We start from the raw sequence: 22,503 nt of genomic DNA on the forward strand, positions 1-22,503 counted from the left end.
TATTTGACACTGGGCAACCAACTGAAGCAAATCACACATACTTCTTTACTATTCCTATACTGTCGCCTCCACTGCAGACTGTTTCATTGTCAACCTTGAGAATTCTTGTCCCATTTTTCACACCCTTAGATTTCCTGTCTTTCTCCTCTACATATTGTCCCAGAGTCTATAAAAATACTTTAAGTGCCTTTAGCAGAGAATACATTTTCTGTCCAAATATTTCAGATAAAAAACAGTGATTACTTTCTTTTATGTTTTTTAATGATATAAGGTACAAGTTGTCATACCCATCTGAAGGAGGAAATTGCGGTATCTTCCTTTACTTGAATCAGGTATATTATTTCTCTGTAATTTGTCTTTTGAAGGCTGAGAAATTAGAAGAAGTCTAAGAAGGGCTACATTTGATTCAAGCTTTCTTTGACTCAACACTGTTGCCAAAGTTAATGAGATCACAGACTAAAGTTCTACTACAAATCTGAAAGTCAGTGGACTAAAATATGATGATAATCATTTCCTTAAGCTGCATTACTATTTGACATATAAGGATTTAGCAAATTAAAGAGTGGTTATGAGCTAAAACTGAGAACATAGAACGTGTATATTTTCAAACTAGCCTAACAGAACATTAGGACACTTGAGCAGTTTTCCATTTTGACAAAAATGTATTTTCAGGAGAATGCATCTTAGGAAAAATATTTAAATGTCTTTGTCATTTGGGAGGGTGGGATAAAAAGGGAATGGAGAAGAGTCAAGTGTAATTTCCAGTAAAAGTCAGGGACATAATTTTTGAGAAGATAGACCAGAAAAATAATGCACTCAGTCATTAGGATTTTTTAGATTATTGTCTGTGGGCGATGCCTCATAGGACTTCCACAGCTAAAGTGAAGTAAGCTGCCACTTAGAATAGTAATGTTCTAATCATTTGGCAGGGAACTTAGATATCTTCAGCTCCCATCTTCTCTACAATTTAATCATCTTTCTAAGATGGTAAGAAGTAGAGCCCAGAGCATGTAAGTGATTTTGTATACTTCCTCAACAGCCATAAGATTCAGAACAATGTTGACTTAGAAAGTGTGTGTTTAAATGACTCCACAATAAATTATAAGAGTTGTGTACTTATATTAATCATAAGAAGTTCTAGATATAATTAATTATCATTTCCAAAACTTGATAAAGGAACTCTTCCAATGTTTTTTTTTTATATTAAGACCTAATAATGTGACATAGTAGCTATATGACACTGAGAACATCTCTCTTTCAATTTGTACCTCAATGATCCCTAAGTGTAAAGAGTGTTGGATACCATCAAGGATAGCAGAAAATGATCCTCAGTCTACATACCCCATGAGTTATCTTGCAGCTGTTTTTGAAACAGGATATAACTAGGTAACCCAGGTTGGCTTTAAATTTGAGACTATTTTGCTTCAGCTCCCCCTAATGCTGTGATTGCAGGAAGCATGTTCCACCATGCCAGAATGCTTGCTTACTTCTGCTGATTAGAAAGAAAATGGAAATTGTGTAACAAACGAAAGCTTGTATTCAGAAGATCCTGAGAAAATGTCCAAACTCAGGAGTTGAACAGGAACTTTAAAAGCCAATCATTCAAACACTATATAATGTTTTAGATAATCCATCCATCTGTGCTAAATCTACTGTCCTCAAATGGAGAAACATGAAGACATTCAGAACAAATATAACTGTTGACGTAGATCTCAGAAGAACAAAGATAAATAAACATCAATACAGGAACAAAAGCACGTTCATCTGTTTTTATTCCACCTTGCCGACGCGAAGCTAAATTATCTAAGGATAAAAGTTTCACAAGTACTTTCTGAAGTGCTTTATTTGAAGCGTTTTTGTTGTTTCTGTTTGCTTTTTGTTAGCTTGAGTATTGCCCTCTGAAAATATAGACACTTCATTTGAATGACTTCCTGCTTTGCAGAATGGGCAATCTCTGTTAGCAAAGTCTTGGGTTCGTCATCAAACTTACATAAATCATATAACCAATGACTGTAGGAAAACAGTGATGTACTAGGCTCCGACTCTCACTCTTTTTTTAAAAAAAATAAATAGATTTGTTTATTTATTTTACATCCCACATCCTGACCACAGTTTCCCCTCACTCCTCCCCTCCCAGTCCCCCCTCCCCGTATATCAACTTGCAGTAAGAATAAACACCTCCCCTTGTACTAAGGCTGAGCAGTCTAACCAAGTATGAGAAGTAGGGTCCCAAAAGCCAGTAAAAAGTCTGAGACAGCCCCTGTTCTCACTGTTAGGAGTACCACAAGAGGACCAAGCTAGACAACTGTCACATTTGTGCCTAAGTTAGATCCATGCAGGCTCCTTGCTTATTGATTGGTTCACATCTCTGTGATCCCCTATAAACTCAGGTTAATTGATTCTGTGTAACTCTCATTCTTTTACATTCTGGTGGCAGTACCCTAATCAAATGAATTCATCTCTTTGAGACTCAGCTACTTCTTCGCTAAAATTATGTTTTTATTGATTGCTACCTCTTGGGAGCAGCAACCTGGGTTGTTGTGAGTATGAGTCACAACATGTCACAGTACTTTGCATGTGCATAAAGAATTTTTCCATAAAGAAGCTAGGGTGGTCCTAAAAAAGCATTTTAATCACAATAGCCCAATTTTGAGAATGATGAGTTGCATGTTTCCCTGTTTTTAACTAGCATGTTGAGTTAAGCAAATACATTGCAGGGTTTCATGCCAGGGAAGTGATTATTTGATAGACCGGTTGGATTACTTTCTTTCTTCAAGGCATATCTTGCAGTCTAGTGAACTGCTTACAACCTCAAATCCTTAATTCCACATACTAATAAAACAGGAAAAAATGACAGTTCACAGAAAAATACAATAAAATCCAAGAAGCTGTCTTGTCTTTTATAGATTTTAAAATCTAAGGCTCCATCAATATGAGGGTCAACACCTAGCACCTCTACTCAGAGCATCTTATTGTTTTAATACAATTTTTAGCATGCATAATTACTTTGATTGTAGTTTTCACAGCCAAATCAAAATATGGAGATCAGTACAGACAAAGATTGCATCCTACAGACCACAGCCTACATCTTCTAATACATGTTGTTTTAGCATCAGAGCCTCCAGCTTGTTTGATGCAGGGTCTCTCTTGTTTCGGATGCTTTGTTGTATACTCCAGGGTAGCTTCTCTGTGAGATTCTCCTGTCTCTGTCACCTACCTTACTGGAAGTGTGATGAGATGACAGATGCATGCTACTGAATGATTTTTTGTTTGTTTTTTGTTTCTTTTTTAAATTGATTTTTATTGAGCTCTACATTTTTCTCTGCTCCCCTCCCTGCCTCACCCCTCCCCCTTTCAACCCCCCCCCCCCAAGGTCCCCATGCTCCCAATTTACTCAAGAGATCTGGTCTTTTTTGTGTGTGTTTGTGTGTATGTGTGTTTTGCATGAATTCCAGGGTCTGAATTCAGGTCAGAGGATTGCTTTGCAAAGCACTTTTCCTGAGCATCTCACTTGTGAGGCTAGAGTATCATAAGAAAAAGAGGATCTCAGGAGCATTCGTTTCTCTGATGGCTGTGTAAAGTTCTTTCTGTTTTTATTGATTGTATTGAGCGATATATTTTTCTCTGCTCCCCTCCCTTTCTCTTCCCACCTTCAACCCTTTCCCATGGTCTCCATGCTCCCAGTTTAATCAGGAGATCTTGTCACAAAGTCCTTTCTAAAGATGTTCTCTAGAAGTTTGGGGACAGACATTGACTTAAATAACTTCGAAGGAACCATACTGCTTTCAGAACCTAATGGAAAAATAGCTTTGCAAACACAAGGTAATAAAACTTCCTCCTGAGCATAGTAAGCTGTGCGCAGGGGAAGAGGCAGGTAAGGAACCCCATGATATGTGGGGAGATTATATTTCCTCTGATTTATAGCCCCACAGGACCAAACCAAGTCTATTCGGGCACATATGCTCCCTTTAGTTTTCAGAGCTTTGGACAGCTGATCCCATTGTCCTCCAGTAGAAAGAGTCAAGATCATCTTTTGAGCTGGGGGGGGGGGAGGGGGGCTCCTAGTAATAACTCAGGAGCAGGAGCAATCATTTGTAATCCAATTATGCAAAAAGATGTCCTTTGTGAACTTGGTATAATCCCCTCTTCTGTCTGTTTTGACTTGCCTAATCCAGAGAAAAAGAACTGAGTTTTAGGGTATTTTCTAAATTCTCACCATCTGATTTTGTTTTTGTTTAAGCTTGCTTCCTTTCAACCTCCTCTTTTAATGTCATGTCTAGAGGAAAGCCACAATTTTTCCTCAAATAGCATTTGAAGGGGCCCTCAGAAGAAATATTACTGTAAAATGCATGGTAAGACTCAGTTCTTCCTCCCATGCTCACCTAGGTGTCTTAGCTAAAGCATAGCATTTATTTGTGATAACAAACCAGCTACACTATAAATCTAGAAGTCATTTCTGAATTGACAATATACTTTTAGACTTAAGGTTTCATCTATAAAGTTAGAATTTATATTCCAATACACAGATGAGAAAAGACAGAGAGCAGCCCCCAAAGTGTAGACATAAATCTGGATGTGTTAAATGTGGGTCCACTAATCTTTGAAGGAGCTCAATGTTTCACTCCCGGTCCTCTTGATAGCCATTCAACTTTTCCTCCCACCTCAGTCCAGCCAGAGGGAAAGAAAGCCCTGGTGTGGGCAAGAAGGGATACTTATCTATCATCCACCTCCATCTCTGTACAAAGAATGGGTAGACAGGAGGAAGTGTGACCCTTGGCTGATGGAGTCTTTGAATGGAAGAGAAGGAAGCATTTCTCCACCATCTTTATTACTCCCAGTCCCCAGGGAACATTGTGGGTAAGTTTATGAAGCTAAGGAAATAAAAAAAAAAAAAAAGAGATGACACATTGCCCAGGAAATTCACATCCCAAACTCATTTTTCCTGAATTAGCTGTGACTTTGATTTTCCATTTTACAGTTAACCAAGGCACTTAAGTGCCTGGATTAAGACTCTGGACCACAGTACCCAGAAAGGCTGTAAAACATTTTCAGATGATTACTAAGAACATGCTAGAAAAGAGCTATGTTGAAGGGAGGCAAGAGGGTTTGGCTAATGGAGGGTAGATTTAATGGCCTCTATGAAAAATAAAGCTAAAGTGGTTTGGAATTGTGAAAATAGCATTGAGGCCAGAGGACAAAAAATTGAGAAATCAAAATTCAAATCCCAAATCCACTAAGGTACTCATGGTGTGACTTTGAATAAGTCATTGACCTCTGTGAAGTTTGATCCCTTATCCATAAAGTAGAGCTAATAATAACCACTTAGAATCAGAGTACAGAGCAAACAAGAAAATAAAAATTAAAATCTAGTGGCACTTAACAGTAAAGAGAAAACTACCCAAAAATGCAATATTTGACCAGAAACAGTTTACCCACAGAGGAGAGAGTCTTGAGTGCCAGGTTTTCAAAGCAAATATAATGATAATGATTTAATATCATTGGCCATTTATTTGAGAAAAACTAGAAAATCAGCTCATATAATAATCTTTGCCACTCTCACCCCTAACCTCAATACATACATAGCAAACACATGAAGAATTTGAACTTAGAGGAGCAACACAAACATAATGCTTATTCATCAAAATCCCAGCTCCTATCTGGTATCACGTACTCAAGATTCCCTCCTCTGTACACGTGCACTCACGGAGGCGGAATCATCTCACTCCTGTTCTTCAGAAGTCAAGATTAGATTAAAATGTAGTCACTCATATGGTTTAATCTTTGTCTACTCAAAATAAAAGACATCTCCATTGTATTATGCCATACTCACTTGGCTAGGTGGAATAGAATATAAGATTTTGCTTCTTTGACTTGACATTTCAAATTTCTCATTTATTAGTAAGAGATATGCCCAGTGAATAAGATCCTGAGTCTTGAACAAATTTCTTATTCCTCTTTCTATTTCTATTCTTGGGATCAAAGACAAGGTTTGGCATGAAGTTGGCATTAAAGAAATGCATTGATGAAGGAGAATAAAATAATTTCTTCATTTAATCAAATTATTAAAAGGATCCTACAGAAGGACTTGAATAAATACCAAAAAGTCAGAATGGTTCTAAATAACTTATATATTTGTTCATTAATTCATTTATAATGTATCGTCAGAGTGAAGTATAGGTCAGTAGCAGAGTGCTCATTGAGCATATATTAAACCCTAAGTTCTAGTTGCAGAACCACAGAAAGCGGCAAAATTGGGTCAGTACGCTTAAAATTATGGATCAAACTATGGACCTAATATTAGGTGTTCATAGTTCATATCCCAGTGCTACACATTGTCTTCATCGTCTAGTGAATGTGCCCTAATTATATCTAGTTATAGTTTTCACATCTGTGAATAAAAATATGTTGAGCCCTTTGCCTACATCTTAACTGGTTTTGAAAAACAAGAGAATGTACTTGAAAGAACTTGGTGGACTTTCAGGCACATTATACTTCTTAGAGATTGTAATAATTCAATAGCCAACATGTCCAATGGCTCCATTCCCATTTTCCAGTTGTCCTTCATTTATCATTTTGACTGGCTTTACCAAAGCTAAGCACTAGGTCCTCTGAATAAACTCATCTAAAATCCACATGTAAAGGAAATGGCAGTGAGAACTATATCTTCGGTCAGGTCCAAACAACATTTAGTTTGCCTGATTTCATTTAGGTCCTCAAACTGCCTGGATAAACTGTTGTACCACAGATAAAACTTCTTAATATCAAACTTTTAAGTCATAAAAGAATAATCATTTGGGGACTCACTGCCCTGCAATGGTTTTAGCAAGAGGAAGTTCAGTCAGCTAGGTTTGGTTAGCAGTGAGCAGGGAAGTGGGCATCATGATGAAAAGGGAGTTGGGGATCTGTGTTGGGAATGCATCACAAGCTGAGAGGAGGGAGTGCGACAGGAGGAGTATGTGCAATAACATGGAGAGGAACAGAAGAGAGAAACAGAAGGCTAAGGCCAATGGAATATAGTTCAAAGAATCCAGTATCATGAAGCACTGTTTTGTTTCCCCTCAAATTCAGAAATTCAGATGTATAAGACAAAAGTCATTGAGAACACCCAATTAAAATGTCCTGTTGATTTCTATCCTAATTCTGAACTGAAATGGAGAATAATGTAAAAATATATGCATAAAATATATGCATATCTATTCACATCAGAATAACAATATTTGAGACCAGAGGCTGAGAAGAGAGCGGAAAAGGACCATAGCAATATGCTGCTTTCATGTTGCCATCACCTATAAATGGCAAGAGCATTTACAATCCAAGACAGGATGCCCATTTGTACAAGAGCTCTCTCTCTCTCTCTCTCTCTCTCTCTCTCTCTCTCTCTCTTACCTTTATAAACTGAAGAGTTCAAATGTGATAAAATAAGAAGTCTTTTTCAGAACAAGTAGATCACTACAAACACCTACAACTGGTCAAAAATCAGATCATGGGGTTCTAAGCCACAGCTGATACAACACACTTCCTATACCTAAAGCTCGGTGTATACCAAAGAATAGGAGCAGAAAGACTGTAGAAGCCAGAGGACTAAGAAGCCTGCTGTGATATTGTGCCTTTTATCAATAACAAGGAAGCTACATTTATGAATATCCTAACAACATGACTACTAAAGAAGACCTGAACAATTCCAATAACAGATGGCATCCAAATGTAAATATATCTATCTGTATCTATATCAGTATTTACACGCACACACACAAGCACACACATACAAGTAACATGTGGACTGAGCAGGTTGTTCATATCACAGGTTATACTTATATACTTATTTATATATGTATATAATCTGCAGGTAAAGAAAAGAGGCCACAATTTCCAAAGAGAGTTAGGGAGGGTACATGACAGGGATTGGATACAGGAAAAGTAAGGAGGAAATGAACTGAAGATAGAAAAGGAACTTGTTGAGAAGCAGAAGTCTAACAGAAGAGGGAGGGAGATGAGAGAAAACAAGGATGTAAGCTATTACAATTAGTTCTATAAACATATGAAACTGTCAAACAACAGAATAATTTATAAAGGATAAATTAAAAGATATTCTCTAGAATTGAGAAGGAGGAGGGGTTAGACTATACACACACACACACACATACACACAATTTGTATATATATACACAAAATCATTGGTTCCCATGAATGCTAGCTAAGTAGGAGTCATCTCTTATTTTCCCACCTCTGTGCACTTGGGAATGGAATTGCCCTTGCTTCTTGCAGTCTCTCAGGCTGCTTCCAAATGACTCAGCAGATCTTTAAATATATACAGGCAAGGATCTGCTCTGAGACACAGTTTACCGTTAACAAAAAACCATTTAAATCTGTTTGGCCAAAGTGGTCAGGAAGATCCACCATTAAAGTTAAATGAGTTTCCCAAGACAATTGAACACTGCTGTGCACCTCCTCTCTCTATGCTGAATGTCTTGCTTTTGTTATGTCACCTACTGCTTGCCAGCTGAGTGGATCACAGGAGGTTAAAGGGAATGGTTTTAGGCTATCAAAGGAGTGAGGCAATTCTTGGTCTGTAATTTGTGGGCAAAGTGGCTGCAACATGTGCAATAAACTAAATAGTTGAAATGTAGGGGCTCCAAAGTCACCAAGGACTCAGACTTTGCACTGTTCTCTATGGAGGACCATGACCTCTGGACGAAAACAAGGTTCTTCTCACTCTCTGTCTCTCCTTAGACCAGCTAAGTGTTGTGCTCCGAAGCATCAGCTAGTAAAAGATTTCAGCTGAAATGAAAAAAGTAACTTAGTAACTTGAATTACCAAAGCATATCAAGGTAATCTTCAATGTTATCTTCAATGACCTCACACTTAGAGACCTTCCAAGGCATTTTAGAAGCAGGAAGCTTTGTGCAAGAGAAAATCAGGCAGGAATAGCCTAGGAAAAGCCTACAGCCTCAACTATAGCTGTATTCTTAATCGTGGTTTGTTTGGTCTGATGATTGATGATGATGATGATGATGATGATGATGATGATGATAACAAAAATGGTAATGATGATACTGTCGATAGGTACTATGGTAATGAATATCAAGCTTTTAGTGTAAGGCAAATACTAGGCTAAATATTTTCTACCTATTATTTTACTTACTGACATAAAGCAGCAAGAAAAATATTAGTAAGAAACAAACTTAGATGAATGAAGTTATTCAAAACTCATAGCTATTAGGAGCCAAGATTTAACCCAAAGGCTATTAGATGTCAAACTGTATGCCAGCCAACACATTTACTTTAGTCCTGACCCTGGTTTCTTATTCAAGGACTTTCATCTTCCTTGTTACTTATTAGAAATCCCAAACTTCACAGAATCTCCCTAAAATCATCCAGATGGACGTTTTGAACTCATTTAGAGGTTTACAGTGGTTATGAAGTGATTGTGGCCAATTATGTATTTTGAATCCAAATCTGTGCCTCACCCATGATTTCCAGTAGCTTCTGTCTCTTTCTGAATATCTTTAGTGAGGTGAATTTACTACTTATACCATCATGCCAACAGACACACAGGGTGTGATGAATAAAAAGGGAGTTAACATTTTAGCACTTACTTAAGTGTGATGCTCTTTGGTTAAGACACTGTTTAGACCTTACAGTAATAAGGCTGTAAGGATAGTAGTCCATAGATAAGGAACTTGATGAGCAAAGATATTAAGTTACTCACTTGAGGTGGTACCACTGGTAAACGATTGTGTCAGAATTGAAAGTCATGTCTGATGCAATTTGTGAGGTCCCTTCTACCTTTTTTTTCAGCTCCTCATACACGAGGAACAAAAGTTCTTGTAGTGCAAAAGAATCTTAGGATTTGCTCGGGTCATCGATCTCTGTAGGTTGGCAATTTTAAATGTCTTCAGTGACTAAAGCAGTTCAAGGGTCCCTAGGCAAACCGAAAAGCACAGATACCATCTGGAGGAGGAGCAACTTTTCACTTCTTCCTGCTATTTCCAGGCAGGAATAATACTCATACTGCTAGATTTTTCACTCACAAAAATGGAAAGTTGAATTTCCATGGGAAATATTGACAGTAACTCAATAAACACATACATAGCCAAACTGTTTAGGGTAAGCAAAACATACCTGTTTCTAGTGGACAACTTTCTATTTATTTGTTTGTTTGTTTGTTTGTTTTACTAAACTGTAACCTGTCCTCATTGGTTTTTTCCTTCTGTGGTACTACAGAAAAAAAATTGAACATATTTATGTGAGGGCAATCCTTCAGATGTATCAAAGGAATAATCTACCGCTCCCCACCTCCATTATCATATTTTACCCAGTGTATCAGTTCTTCCATGAATTATGAAACATTATGTGACATGAGTGGTGGGGTTGAATAACATACTGCAAGAAGTAGAATTTATAAGAGCTAAGCAGTTTTAAAATCTGAGTTATTTATTTCTAGACATAGAAGTTCTGACCCCACCAGTTGCTTTGTGGCTGTCAATGCTATTAACTCAGAATCACTTAATGTATATGGACTATCCATTCACTATGTATCACAATAGAAGCTATGCAATTTGGAAATTTTATAAAGAAATATCCAAGAAGCAATCTTTGTTCTAAAAGAGAAGTTTTAGAAGAATATATGTGGCAAAATGACTAAGTATCATGTATATTTATTAACTAAGAATAAAAATATCTTGACTTGTACCAAGCATTCATCTTGTCATCTGATAGTCTCTTCTCAAAATCTTACATGCTAGAAATTTCTAGTCCTGGTACATAGATGAGGAAACTACAGTCAACAGTTTTCAACCTTATCACATCAGAGATCATTTTTTCTTGGGTTGGAGAATGAGCAAATTCATCCTGTAGGAAGCTGTATTTGAGCTAAGATTAGAAGTGCAGACAGTATTGAAATTGGGATAGGTTTCAAGGCCAAAAGGATAATAGGAAAAATAATAAGCTCAAAGAACAAAGGAGTTGGGATAGTTTCAAGTGACAGTGACTAGATCCATTTGGCTAGATTGTAAAAAAGAATAAAAAAAGAAAGAGAGCTGTAGGAATTCAAGCTGGACAAATAAGCCAGATCATAAAGAGACCTTAATATCAGATTTACATAAATTTGGACTTGAACTTAAGAAACCAGTGCATAGGAGCTGATTCTATGTGGGGGTTGTGTACTAGGTGTGTACCACCAAGGTTAGAACCCATAGCCTTGCCTATGCTAGGCAAGTGCTCTATTATTCCAGCCCAAGGAGCTGAAATTTTAATCCTGCATTACATAATTGTTCAATAAAGCTTCCTTGTTACAAAGACTGTGAATTGGGAGATAAGTCACATAAGGTCCAGTCGTCAAGAACATAAAATCTCAGGGATATTTAAAGAAAGATTCTAAAAAGGTTTTAGCTGAACTTTAGTACTGTTTTGTGGCACGAATACAGTGTGAATGAAAAACCAGCAGAGCAAGGGAGAGAGGAAACCTGAGATGGCCTCACACTACAGTAGAAGGGATAAGAATGGGAATTCGGTTAGATGGAATGGCTGAGAGTGCTTTGGAAAACATTTCCTTTCTCACTGTAGTTCTGAAAATCTCCATCTTGTCTTTTCCCAGAAACTCTGAGGTCATCTCTGATGGAAAATGCTGAACTCAGAAGGGGAGAGATCCCTCAGAGAAGAGACCACTCTGTTCATTTCTACATCTGACCTGACATACTTTGAGTCAGCCTAGTACCTCACTGAGGTTCAGCGAGCCTCTAAAGCAAACAACATACCATCTAAAAACATGAACATGGCTAAGATTTTTGTGCTATTATTAGATAATTGCTAAGAAAAATATCTCAGTCTAACTTGCTCTTTTTTATTTAAACGGCTGATCAAACAGATTTCATATGAACAATTGGAAACTCCCACAGACTACAAGTTGCTAACCTTGGTTTTTTTAAAGTGAAGATGAAAGAGGAAGATAGACAGTCAGAATAAATAGACATAAAACATGTTTTAGAGGCCTTTTTACATCCAAATAGTAAACCCCAAATGTTTCCATCTTTCTGTCACCTCTCAGTTTGTGTTAGAAGTTAGACATGCTTCAAAGCTGTGGCACAATCTGACAAGTTTGGAAAGACACTATCAGTCAGGCACTTCCAATTTTCAGAAGAAATAGCTAAGTGGTTATCATTTGCATGAGCAGAAAGATTGCACCTTCTTTCAAAGAAGACACTGAGCAAGGCAGACTTTTGCAGCAGCTTGCTTCCACTTCCACGGTAACAAATATGCTATGTGACATCCACATTCATGGCTTAAGGGATTCTGTGCAACCAATTTGGACTTTGAAAGGTGAAAATAACACTGTGTGATACTAATAAATTTCCCTTCTTATTTAATATTAATTACACACAGTATTGTCTTTTCCCAAGTTTTATTTCACTTTATCAATCTCTGAAATGGCTGTGTTCTGCTCATTCAACCACTTGTCCTTCTAATCATGTTGATGGAGTCATTTATTAGCGTTTTACTATCAACGGGATGAGATAGAAGGGGGATAAAAGACGGCAAATGATTGCGGAAAGGGAGCCCGCGTGATAGAGTAGAAAGGGTGCTGTCAGCTCGGAGTTTCAAGTTCAAGGTTTGACTTTGTTACTTACTATATGACTTTAAGTGTCTTACTTCATCAAAGTCTTTATTTAAAAAAAACTGGCTTATATTAAGCTAAACTGTTTAATGTTTGAAGTTCTGATATAATGCTTTTATATTTAAAAACTTTCTGTAATATGAATAACACCCATTTGCATACATGTAGTGAATTCTGACACAGGCTTTTTTTTTTTTTTTGCTTAACTGTTCAGTCAGATTAAGCATGTTATTTAGTTTCCATACCCATGTGCATATGGGCAGTGCTAGAAGGTTAAAAAATGTTTTATAGTTAGAAGCCAAACGTCCTGGGAGACACACAGGTTCTACGACTCCTACTTCTGTGACATGTAGACATGTTATATAAGAATCCAGCACCTATTTCTGAAAGTTGAAATAAGAATTAAATTTATTAAACCATGCAAACGTCATGGTTTTGCCAGTGATAAGTAATATATACTTTTACTGTTATTGCTATTGTTATAATTATTTATTCTGAAGATTGAATTCCAGTGTAAACATTTCTAAGAAAATAAGACACAGTTTAGCTGCAGAGTAGATTCTGAGTAGGTGTTGCCACTAAGTTTGCTGTGTAATCCTGGCCAGTCTTGTATATGTTGCCTCAGGCACTTCATCCATAAAGTGGTACAGCTAGCAAAGAGGCTGTCCAAATTCTTTGTACTCCAGTCGTCTAGGATTTCAGGAAATTTCTGTTCAGCTTTCCTGTAGGTTCCAGCTTTAATTAAAACTCATGTTTTCCAGAAGAGAACTATGTTGTTGTAATATCCAAAAATGTATTTGCTCTATTGGGTAGAGCAGTCTATTTGTATTGACCATTATTTAATTTCTTATTATTTAATTACTTCTTTAAAGTTTGTAAAAGAAGAAAAGGCTCACTCTTTCCCTTAATTAAGGCCTGAAAAAAAAAATCACACCTTAACAATTCATTGAATTGGAATACAAAAGAAAACCTCTATCTCTTTTTGAGATTTCTATAAAATAAAAGTTGAAGGAGGTTGAGGAGAGAAAACAGATAGCCATGGTGCTCTGTAAGATCATTCTTTAACTCTGAAAAACAGGAAAGTTGAAGTCTGTACACAAGCATGAGAAGAAACTAAAAAGTTCACTGGAAGGCACAGATTTTATTAATCTTGTGATTTCTATGTCCTCCACTTTTTCTACCTACACTCTTCATCATTTTCAGGCCACCATTTTGCTAATCATTGTCTCCTTTCTTTTTTCACAGTAAACATGCCATCTGTCAATAAATACTACTGACTCATGAAAACATCCCAATCCAGCCATTTCTTACTTCCTTGGCTACCTTAGTCTAAACTACCATCATCCCCCTTTTGGAACCTGTGGTAGACTCAGATCCCTGCTTCCCTTTTATTCCATAGTCCCCTTTTCACAGAGATACTGTTATGATTGTCTTCGGTTGTGCCTCTCTCCCCATTTCTCCGCTCCCCCCTTTCTCTCTCTCTGTCCTCTTCTCCTTCCCCCCAAGTAATAAATATCCAATTTTATTCTTAACAATGTGTCTGTCCATGTGCCTCCTACCCACCCTGCCTGTTCACACTGCAGGGCTAGCTGGGACCAGCCACCCCACCATGTGTCTCCTTGCCTGGGACCAGCCACTGACTCGGGGACAGGCAGCCTGGGACTGGCTGCTCCTAGGGCCTGCTGCCTGCTGCCACATGGCCTGCTACCACTATTTGGGGACCTACAGCATTTCTGCTGCCTACTGCCACTGGGGATCTTGCAACATTTTTAAAAAATCATAACAGATACGTTGCCAGACAAACGTGCAACGTATCCAAAAGTAACAGATGCTATGAAAAAGAATTTTACTAAAATGTAAGCCAGATCATATTGTGCCGCTTTTGTTTTCAGAGTAAATCCCTAATTCATAAAAAAATATTTAGGGTGTACACCTGACTCTGATGTTGTTTTTTACATTTTTCTCCATTAGGATGATTTTGGTTATTGAGGTATGCTCCTTCCAGAACTATTCTCTTTAGTACTTTTATAATGAAGGCATGTTGGATATTTCTTATATACATTAATTCAGTTTGGAAATATTTTAGTGAGTATTTTTGAGTTTATGTTCATCATGGATATTGTCATATAGTTTTCTTTTGAAGATTACCCTTACTGAATTTTGAAACTAGAGTAATACTGGCTTCCTAGATGAAATTGGAAAGTAAATTCTAACTCTGAATCTTTAGATTTAAGTATAAACCCTGAAGTAACCCCAGAAGTCAGGAAAGTAAAATAGGGACCATTTACTGAGGGTAGAGAAAATGTTCTAGAGCAGTGTTTCTTAATCTTCTTAATGCTGCTACCCTTTAATACTGTTTCTCATGCTGTAGTGACCCCTGATCATAAAAATATTCTCCCTGCTACTTCATAACTGTAATTTTGCTATTGTTATGAATTGTAATGTAAATATATGTGTTTTCTGATGATCTTAGGTGACCCATGTTAAAGGGTTGTTCAACCCTTTAAGGAGTGGTGACCCACAGGTTGAGAACTGCTGAGAGGGTGAGATAGATAGATAGATAGATAGATAGATAGATAGATAGATAGATAGACAGATAGATAGATAGATTCATGCATACAGACAGACAGGCAGAGAAAGAATAGTAGGGCATATGTAAAATGAAAAGGGAAAATGAAAAAAATGAGTGTGGTTACTTTAACTGGAGAACAAGGAAGAAAGGTACTATAAAGGAAGAAAAGATACACTGAGGAGATTTGAAAACGACATAGTGAAATGTATTATTTCATAAGCTTAGTTAAAACAAAATATATGAATAAATATTAATATAGATAGAGATATAGATGGTTTGGATAGACAGATAATGTTCATCTCAAGAACAATAGATTTAGTAAGGGAAATTTCCCTTTGAGTATTTCCTTATGGAAGACTCCCAAAGCAATGCAGACTACTGCTACTGCCCTTCATTGCCTCCCTGAACCTTAAGATAAGAGCTTATTAGGGAAGACACCATACACTTTGGACACAGGACTGGAAGGAAATGAGCTGGAACTCACCTGGAAGCCTCCCTGGAGAATAGTTTTTGTAGTATCCAAAGGCAGCATGCAAGCACAAAAGACAGAAAAACAATCAATATTCCTACCTAGCTATAAAGCTTTTTGAACCACAACAGTGACTAGCCAGTAAAATATTCTTCATGGTACAATAGTGGGCCTATTATTTTTTCTCTTATTCCTTGAATTGTTTCACTTGTGGTTATCCCTTGCTTCCCTGGGAAAAGATTCAGTTATTTAGAGGTTTAAAACAAGCTTCTGTGTCAACTGAAGTCTTCAGAGCAGGAGAGTTACTCTTGTTCTGACCACCACCCTGGGTGTCTTTCCAGGACTCTCACCCCACACTTAAGACTCTTTAAATACCTTGAATTTAATTAATTACTTATATTACTTCAGACATCTCCAGTAAAAAACATATTCTCAGCAAGTACAATGACATAATCAAGAAACTGTGAAGAAACTAGTAATTAATTTGCCTGGAGTGCTAATGTTGAATAAATAGAAATAGACTACAACCTCTGGCTTCATTGTTTGAAATATCTATGAAGACCTATAACTAATTGCTTGAGTTCAGTCATGTCTCCATTTGTTTTCATAGGGATTAGAGGAAGCCACTGGCTGACCCATTCGCCTACCCTGACTCAGGAATTCTTTAAATAATGATATTTAAAATTTCATGTATACCCCATTTCTATATATCAGTATCATTATGCTACTTTTGTTTTGAAGTTCTTTGAAAGCTGTGACCACAGAACTCTCAGTTGGGTCTCCTTTAAAACAAAAACTGTACATCTTTCTTACATATGCTGGTGCTTGATGAAAAGTGGATGATTGACAGAGGCTTGTTTTTGTCCTGAGAAAAGACTTTAGGACCTCCCACTTACTAGCCAAGAAGTTTATCACTGAGCTAAATTCCAAATCTGATAAATTCCTTTTTAAAAAGTAACTTTATTGGTGACAATCTTTTAAAACCAGCTATTTGATCAAACAGGACCATCCATTTTTCCCAGTTACTAGCAGTTCAGTGACCATTAGTAGGGTACAGTAGTTGATTATGTATGACCTGATGCTAGCATGTTAATGAGGTCAAAGTTCACTACTCATCTAGGTCATTGCTTCCTGGATGAGATGTACATCACTAAAAGGGAGGCTACTTTAAATGAGTAGAAATATATCACTTCCCCATCTAGAAATACATATGTATCATAAAAAGTGAAAACATTTACTTTCTCTAGTGGACATTATATAAAACCATAATATTATGATTTTGGCTATCTTTATAAATTGAAAAAAATAAGTATAACTGGTGACTTTTCCAGCCTAGTTTGACTCTGTTACTTTTACACATTTTTTTTGTATTTAGCAGTCAAAATTATTCCTCACTCACTTCCTAATAATTAACTTCAAAATCTGTTAGCTGATACTTACACTCTTTCTAGACTTGAAATGGGTGACATTACTAGCTCTAACTGACAGCTAAGCTGGATAAAACTGATGCTTCTTCACCCAAACCAGATGAAATATTTTATCAGGGCTCTAAAACAAACCCTTGCTATTTAAACATATAAGGCATTCACATTTCTGGTACATGAAGGAAAGTTGCAAGGTATAACTCTACATTTCAAAATTCCCTATATTTCTTAGAATTGGCAATGAACAATTTGAAAAGAAAACCAAAATAAATTATATTCGTACTGAATAAAATATTGAGATAGAAATTTGACCAAAGAAATGCAAATTTTGTATTCTGAAAAATAAAAAAAAGTTTTTGAATGAGGGTATAAACAGAATGCAAATTTATTCATCATAAGACTTGGGAGCAATAATCCCCAAATTTATTTGCATATTGGACACAGTCTCTATCAAGATTCTAGGTGGATCTGTGTAGGAACTGACAAGTTTATACCAAATAATATTCAAGGTTCAAGGGATCTCAAGAACCTAAGACAATATTGAAAACAGAGTTGGAAGACTCATACCTAGTTTCAAAACTTAGTAAAAATGTACAGTAATCTAAATAATGTAGAAATTAAATGAGTAAGATATATAGACCAGTGAATACAGTTGAATGTCAAGAAATACATAACATTCCTGGTTAACGTATTTGTACAAAGAATTCTGAGACAGCTAAATGGGAAAGGACTGACGTATAAATTCCAAGAAAACTGGATACCTACATGCACAAAAATGGGACTGGATTTCTACTTCACAACATATATAAGAATTAAATCAATGATGATCTAGGGTCTAAATATAAGTAGCTAAAACTGGAAAACTCATAGAAGAAAACATAGGGATATATCTTTCTGTTTTAGATTAAGGAAAGCTTCTTAATATGAAACACTCAAAGAAAAATTCAAAATGAAAAAAGTGGATAAACTGAATTTTATCAAATTTTAAAATTTGTTCCTTCAGTGGGTTCTGTCAAGAAAGTTACAAATATCCACAAACCATAACCCATGAAAGGACTTTTCTCGAAACATGTTTTAAAGGACTCATAATGCAATGTCGAAAAGACAACCCAACTAAACATGAGCAACAGATATGCATAGACATTTTGATAAAAAAGATAAAAACAGACAAAATACATAAAATATGTTGAATATTGTCCTTAGAAAAGTACACACTAAAATGACAGTGAGATGCTGTGTTACACTCACTCGAAAACAATAGTAACACCAATAATAATAATAATAATATGATGGGCCTGGAGAGACAGCTGAATTCTAAAGAGCACTTGCTATGCTTCTAGGTGATCTCTGATCCTGCACCTACATCAGGTGGCTCATAACCTTCTTCCATGTGATTTGATGCCCTCTTCTGGCCTCGATGCATAACCACACATGAGCATATATGCACACACAGACACATATACACAATAAAATAAAATAAAAATTGATAATAAGTGTTAGCAAGATATACCGAAAATATCGTGTTCATATAATTCTGTTTGGGTTCTAAAGTAATGTGGACACTTTTGAAACACCTTGGCATATTCTTATATGATTAAAATCATAGTATTTCCATTACTAATTATTTACCCAAAATATCTGAAACCATATTTTCACAAAAAAAAAAATTGTACATGGGAGATGGAGAGACAGCTCCTTGTTTAGAAGCATTCGTTACTCTTGCAGAGGACCCTTGTTTGGTTTCTGCTACCCACATGGTGGCTCACAACCATCCATAATTCCATTTCCAGGGGAAAGAACCTAGTCACAAAAGAACTAGTATTGCATGGTTCTATTTATATGAAGTGGCAGAATGAGTAACTCCATAGAGACTAAGAGCAGATTAGAGTTGGGGGAGGGTAGAAGGGTGACTGCTACCAAGCACATAGGTTTTTGAGGGAGGTGAATAAAATGTTTTAAAACAGATTGTGATAATGGACCCATAACGCAGGAAGTACTATTATAAAGCACTGAAATAAGCACTTTACATAGGTGAATTATAGGGATTGTGAATCATGTCTCAATTAAGCTGTTGTTGACAAAATAGAACTCTGGTACTACTACATAATCTAAGTTGGCAACATTATCTATTGACTAACAGCACTTTAATGTTATAAATTTATCTGAGTGAGGCATTCTCAACTCAGATGTGTCTGGAAGACTTGCAGCAGTCAGTGTGAGAGAGAAGAGCTACATCATTCATGAGTTTGCAAACCATAATCTGTGCCCTCTCAGCTCCGTGATGAAAACACTAAATGCTACCTTTACTGAGTTAACATCTAAAACTTTAGAGTCTGGCAAGAAGCTTCCAGAAGCTTTGTGTTCTACTTCAGAGAGGGTTCCCCAAACGGTCAACAGATACACAAAATGTAACTTTCAAATACTCTGACTATGAGCAAAAGAGTTAACAGAACATTAATCCTTTCTGGCTTACTTGAAGTTATGTGAGTATTAGCGAATAAACTGGAAAATACTGGATATGCATAAAAATGTACAATTATATACCACAAAGGACAGCAAAGGGGGGTAATTGTGTAATAATTCACAAGTCAGTATTTAAAAGTCAATGCTGTGTTTAGCATAAGGATAATGAATTTCACATAACTTGATGAAGTGTTGACAGTGTAACTGAAGGATAGTGATTTTCTAACTAATTTTTTTGTTTACCAATGATCATTTGCATGTTACCTGACCACCCTCATTGAAGATGAGTGCTGATCTAGACATATACAAAAGATGAATAGATACTGATCCAGACAGTTTTTGGGAAAGGGAGAGTATAATTATTCTCAGTGTCTTAGAGAATATCAACAGGGCCAACAGAGGGGAAAGGACACAGATTAAGATAGGCTGTGTAGATAGCTCAGTGCATAGGGCCCTGGATCCAAATCCCAGTATTACAAGGCAGTACCATATATATATGGTATATATATTATATTATATTATATTATATTATATTATATTATATTATAGACAGACAGATGCAGATACAGACACACACATACACAATTTCATCCAGGATGGGGGCAAAATACTTTAGTAAATCTTCAATTTATGCAAGCTCTGTCACATGAGTTCCCCAACAACTGTTGATCCTTTCTCTAATCTCAAGGTAAAATATCCTGCTATGAGGCTATTCTTTCTACAGTTCCTTCTTGAGATCTATTCTTAAGAGAAGTACTGGGTTCATCTGATCTTCTACCTGGCACATTTTCATTAGAGAGATTCTTTAGGGGCATGCCACAGGTGCAATGAGGAAAACAAATCCTGAGAGGTAGAAAGAGTTTATATTTCAATGTCAAAGGCATGAAATGAGTGAAAAAAAATGAGAAATAGGCATAGGTAGCATTTGAGGAAGCTGCAGACAAAGAAAAAATGGCAGAGTTGGGGGCTGGGGAAAGATTTCCTTTTTACGCCCTTACAAACATCACAAAAGGTAATTTTTTGTTTGCTTTTCATTATTATTATTTTTCAGTATCCTGAGTTCAGATGTGATTATAGAGTCTCTTGCTTTGTTCCATCTAATCTGCATTCTCTTCCTTGCTTAAACAGAGCTCCAAATGAAAGCAATGATCATAATATCACCATAAATAATAATAATAAATTGTTCATGTTCAACCCAAGAATACCACCAAGAGTGGCCACTGTACGTGTACAAATCAGGAGATGAAAAAAAAATTGTTTTAAAAGGATTTATGTAAATCATATGAAAAAATTAAAACAGTGAGGGAAAAACAACAAAGAAAATTTAATGTGGCAGTAAATTCAATATATTATTTCCTAGTATCAGCTCAATGAATGAAACTCTGAAGTAAAATTAGCACTGCCAGGAAAGTACCCCAAACCAAATCTACAGTTGAAAATCTCTAAGCTGCATGGAAAACGTTTACTACTGACAATACCAAGCTGAGAGAGATAGCCTACACAAGAGGGTCCTGCCATGGCTGCATTCTGTGGTTACTTTCAAATGGGATGCCAACTGACTTGGCTATTTAACATCAGGTTCTGATGAGTGGCACTCAGGAAGAACTCACTGTATGTTTACTGACTATAGAGGACAGACACTCCTTCTCAAGTATATTGATTATGAAAGCTTAGAGGCAGAAATCATTGATCCTAAAGCAAAATTTTGCTTAAGAAAACATGCAACCCACTCCTTATATGACAGCTGGGAAAAATGCCTTGGTAACTAGGAAGGAGAATGTAGATGAAATGAGAAATGATAAAATCCCCTACTTAGAAAAAATAATAACAGGCAAAACTCACCAGTGCCAAAGCACTACTAAAATAATGCCTGTTGTGAATGCTAGAACAAAAAAGTAAAAAATGTTAATTTTCACTCTGCTTCTGAGTAATTTCTCAAAACCCCAATTCAAATTCTTGCATGGGCTCTTTAGGGATCTAATTTGTAAAGATCAATGTTTGCCACAGTATTGTGGTGCGAAGTTGTAGTCTTGTTTGATCTCCAAGAGAAAACAGAGCCATAAAATATCATCAGGCTTGTAAATATGACCTATTACTTTTATTTTTCCTTCTGTTCAAAACATATGCTAAACTAAGTAGAAAAAGAAAAAGAATAGGACTACCTTCAGCTTCTGCTTTCTGCTTGGTAGAAATGTTGCTGCTTCAGTTAAAAGTTAAAAAAGTTAAAAAAATCTTTCTCGTAGAACTAATAATGTTCATGATCACACACAATTGAAAAAAGGAGGAGCCCAAAAAGTTATGAGACGCTTCCAGAATTTTGAGGTTTGAAACTCATAATCAGCACACAATGCATGCCATCTAGAGGGAATGAGCTCTGGGCTTGCCTTTAAAAAGTCTTTGCCTTTCATCTAATTGTGCCTGCAAAGTCAGGGGGCAACAACAGAAAGTAATAAAGTATTTCCATTTTAGAGTTTGTATGCATGCTGATTAGATCAGCTGATTAATTTTCAACAAAATGATTCAAATGACTTTTCTAGATCTTACAAATGGAGTTTGTCGACTCGACTCACTTAGACAGAACTTCATTGACTCTAGTAAATTCTCAGTAGTTGAGCTCAACAATTTAAAGAGTATCAATGAGGCTTCAAAGTATAATACTCATCCTAATAGAGAAGATATCCCTCCCATTAAGAACTGAGATAAAATCAGAATACTCACTATATAAATGCTAGGAAGTGTTTTTCTTCACCTGGTGGAAATTCAGGCTAAATTTTCAAAGCTACATTTTAAACAAACACAGAGAACTACTCCTTTCCTTCTTGTTAAGTGAGCAAGTTAGGATGGGGTATCCAGAAGACGGGATGGCTCAGGTGCCTAGCCTTAGCATCATGCTAAGTTAGGAAACACTTTAGACATTCCCACCAAAGAAAGTTTGTAGTAAAAGAGGGACTCTGTTCTTTAG

General features: G+C 36.4%; 1 protein-coding gene across 2 annotated transcripts in view; it reads right to left on the bottom strand.

The window, feature by feature from the left end:
• LOC121445592 (androgen receptor-like) overlaps positions 1-22,503 on the bottom strand; it is a 110,242-nt gene that overhangs the window by 84,902 nt on the left and 2,837 nt on the right. Inside the window, exon 2 of one of the 2 annotated variants that reach the window (XM_041647738.1) lies at positions 15,670-15,681. The exons of the other annotated variant lie outside the window; for it this stretch is intronic. Within the exon in view, the coding sequence (XP_041503672.1) occupies positions 15,670-15,681 (12 nt within the window). The remainder of the gene's footprint in view (positions 1-15,669; positions 15,682-22,503) is intronic. 2 annotated transcript variants of the gene reach the window in all.

The sequence above is a fragment of the Microtus oregoni genome, unplaced genomic scaffold (genome assembly GCF_018167655.1).
Source record: "Microtus oregoni isolate MIOR12 unplaced genomic scaffold, Mior012 000218F_ref0000313, whole genome shotgun sequence".
NCBI lineage: Eukaryota > Metazoa > Chordata > Mammalia > Rodentia > Cricetidae > Microtus > Microtus oregoni.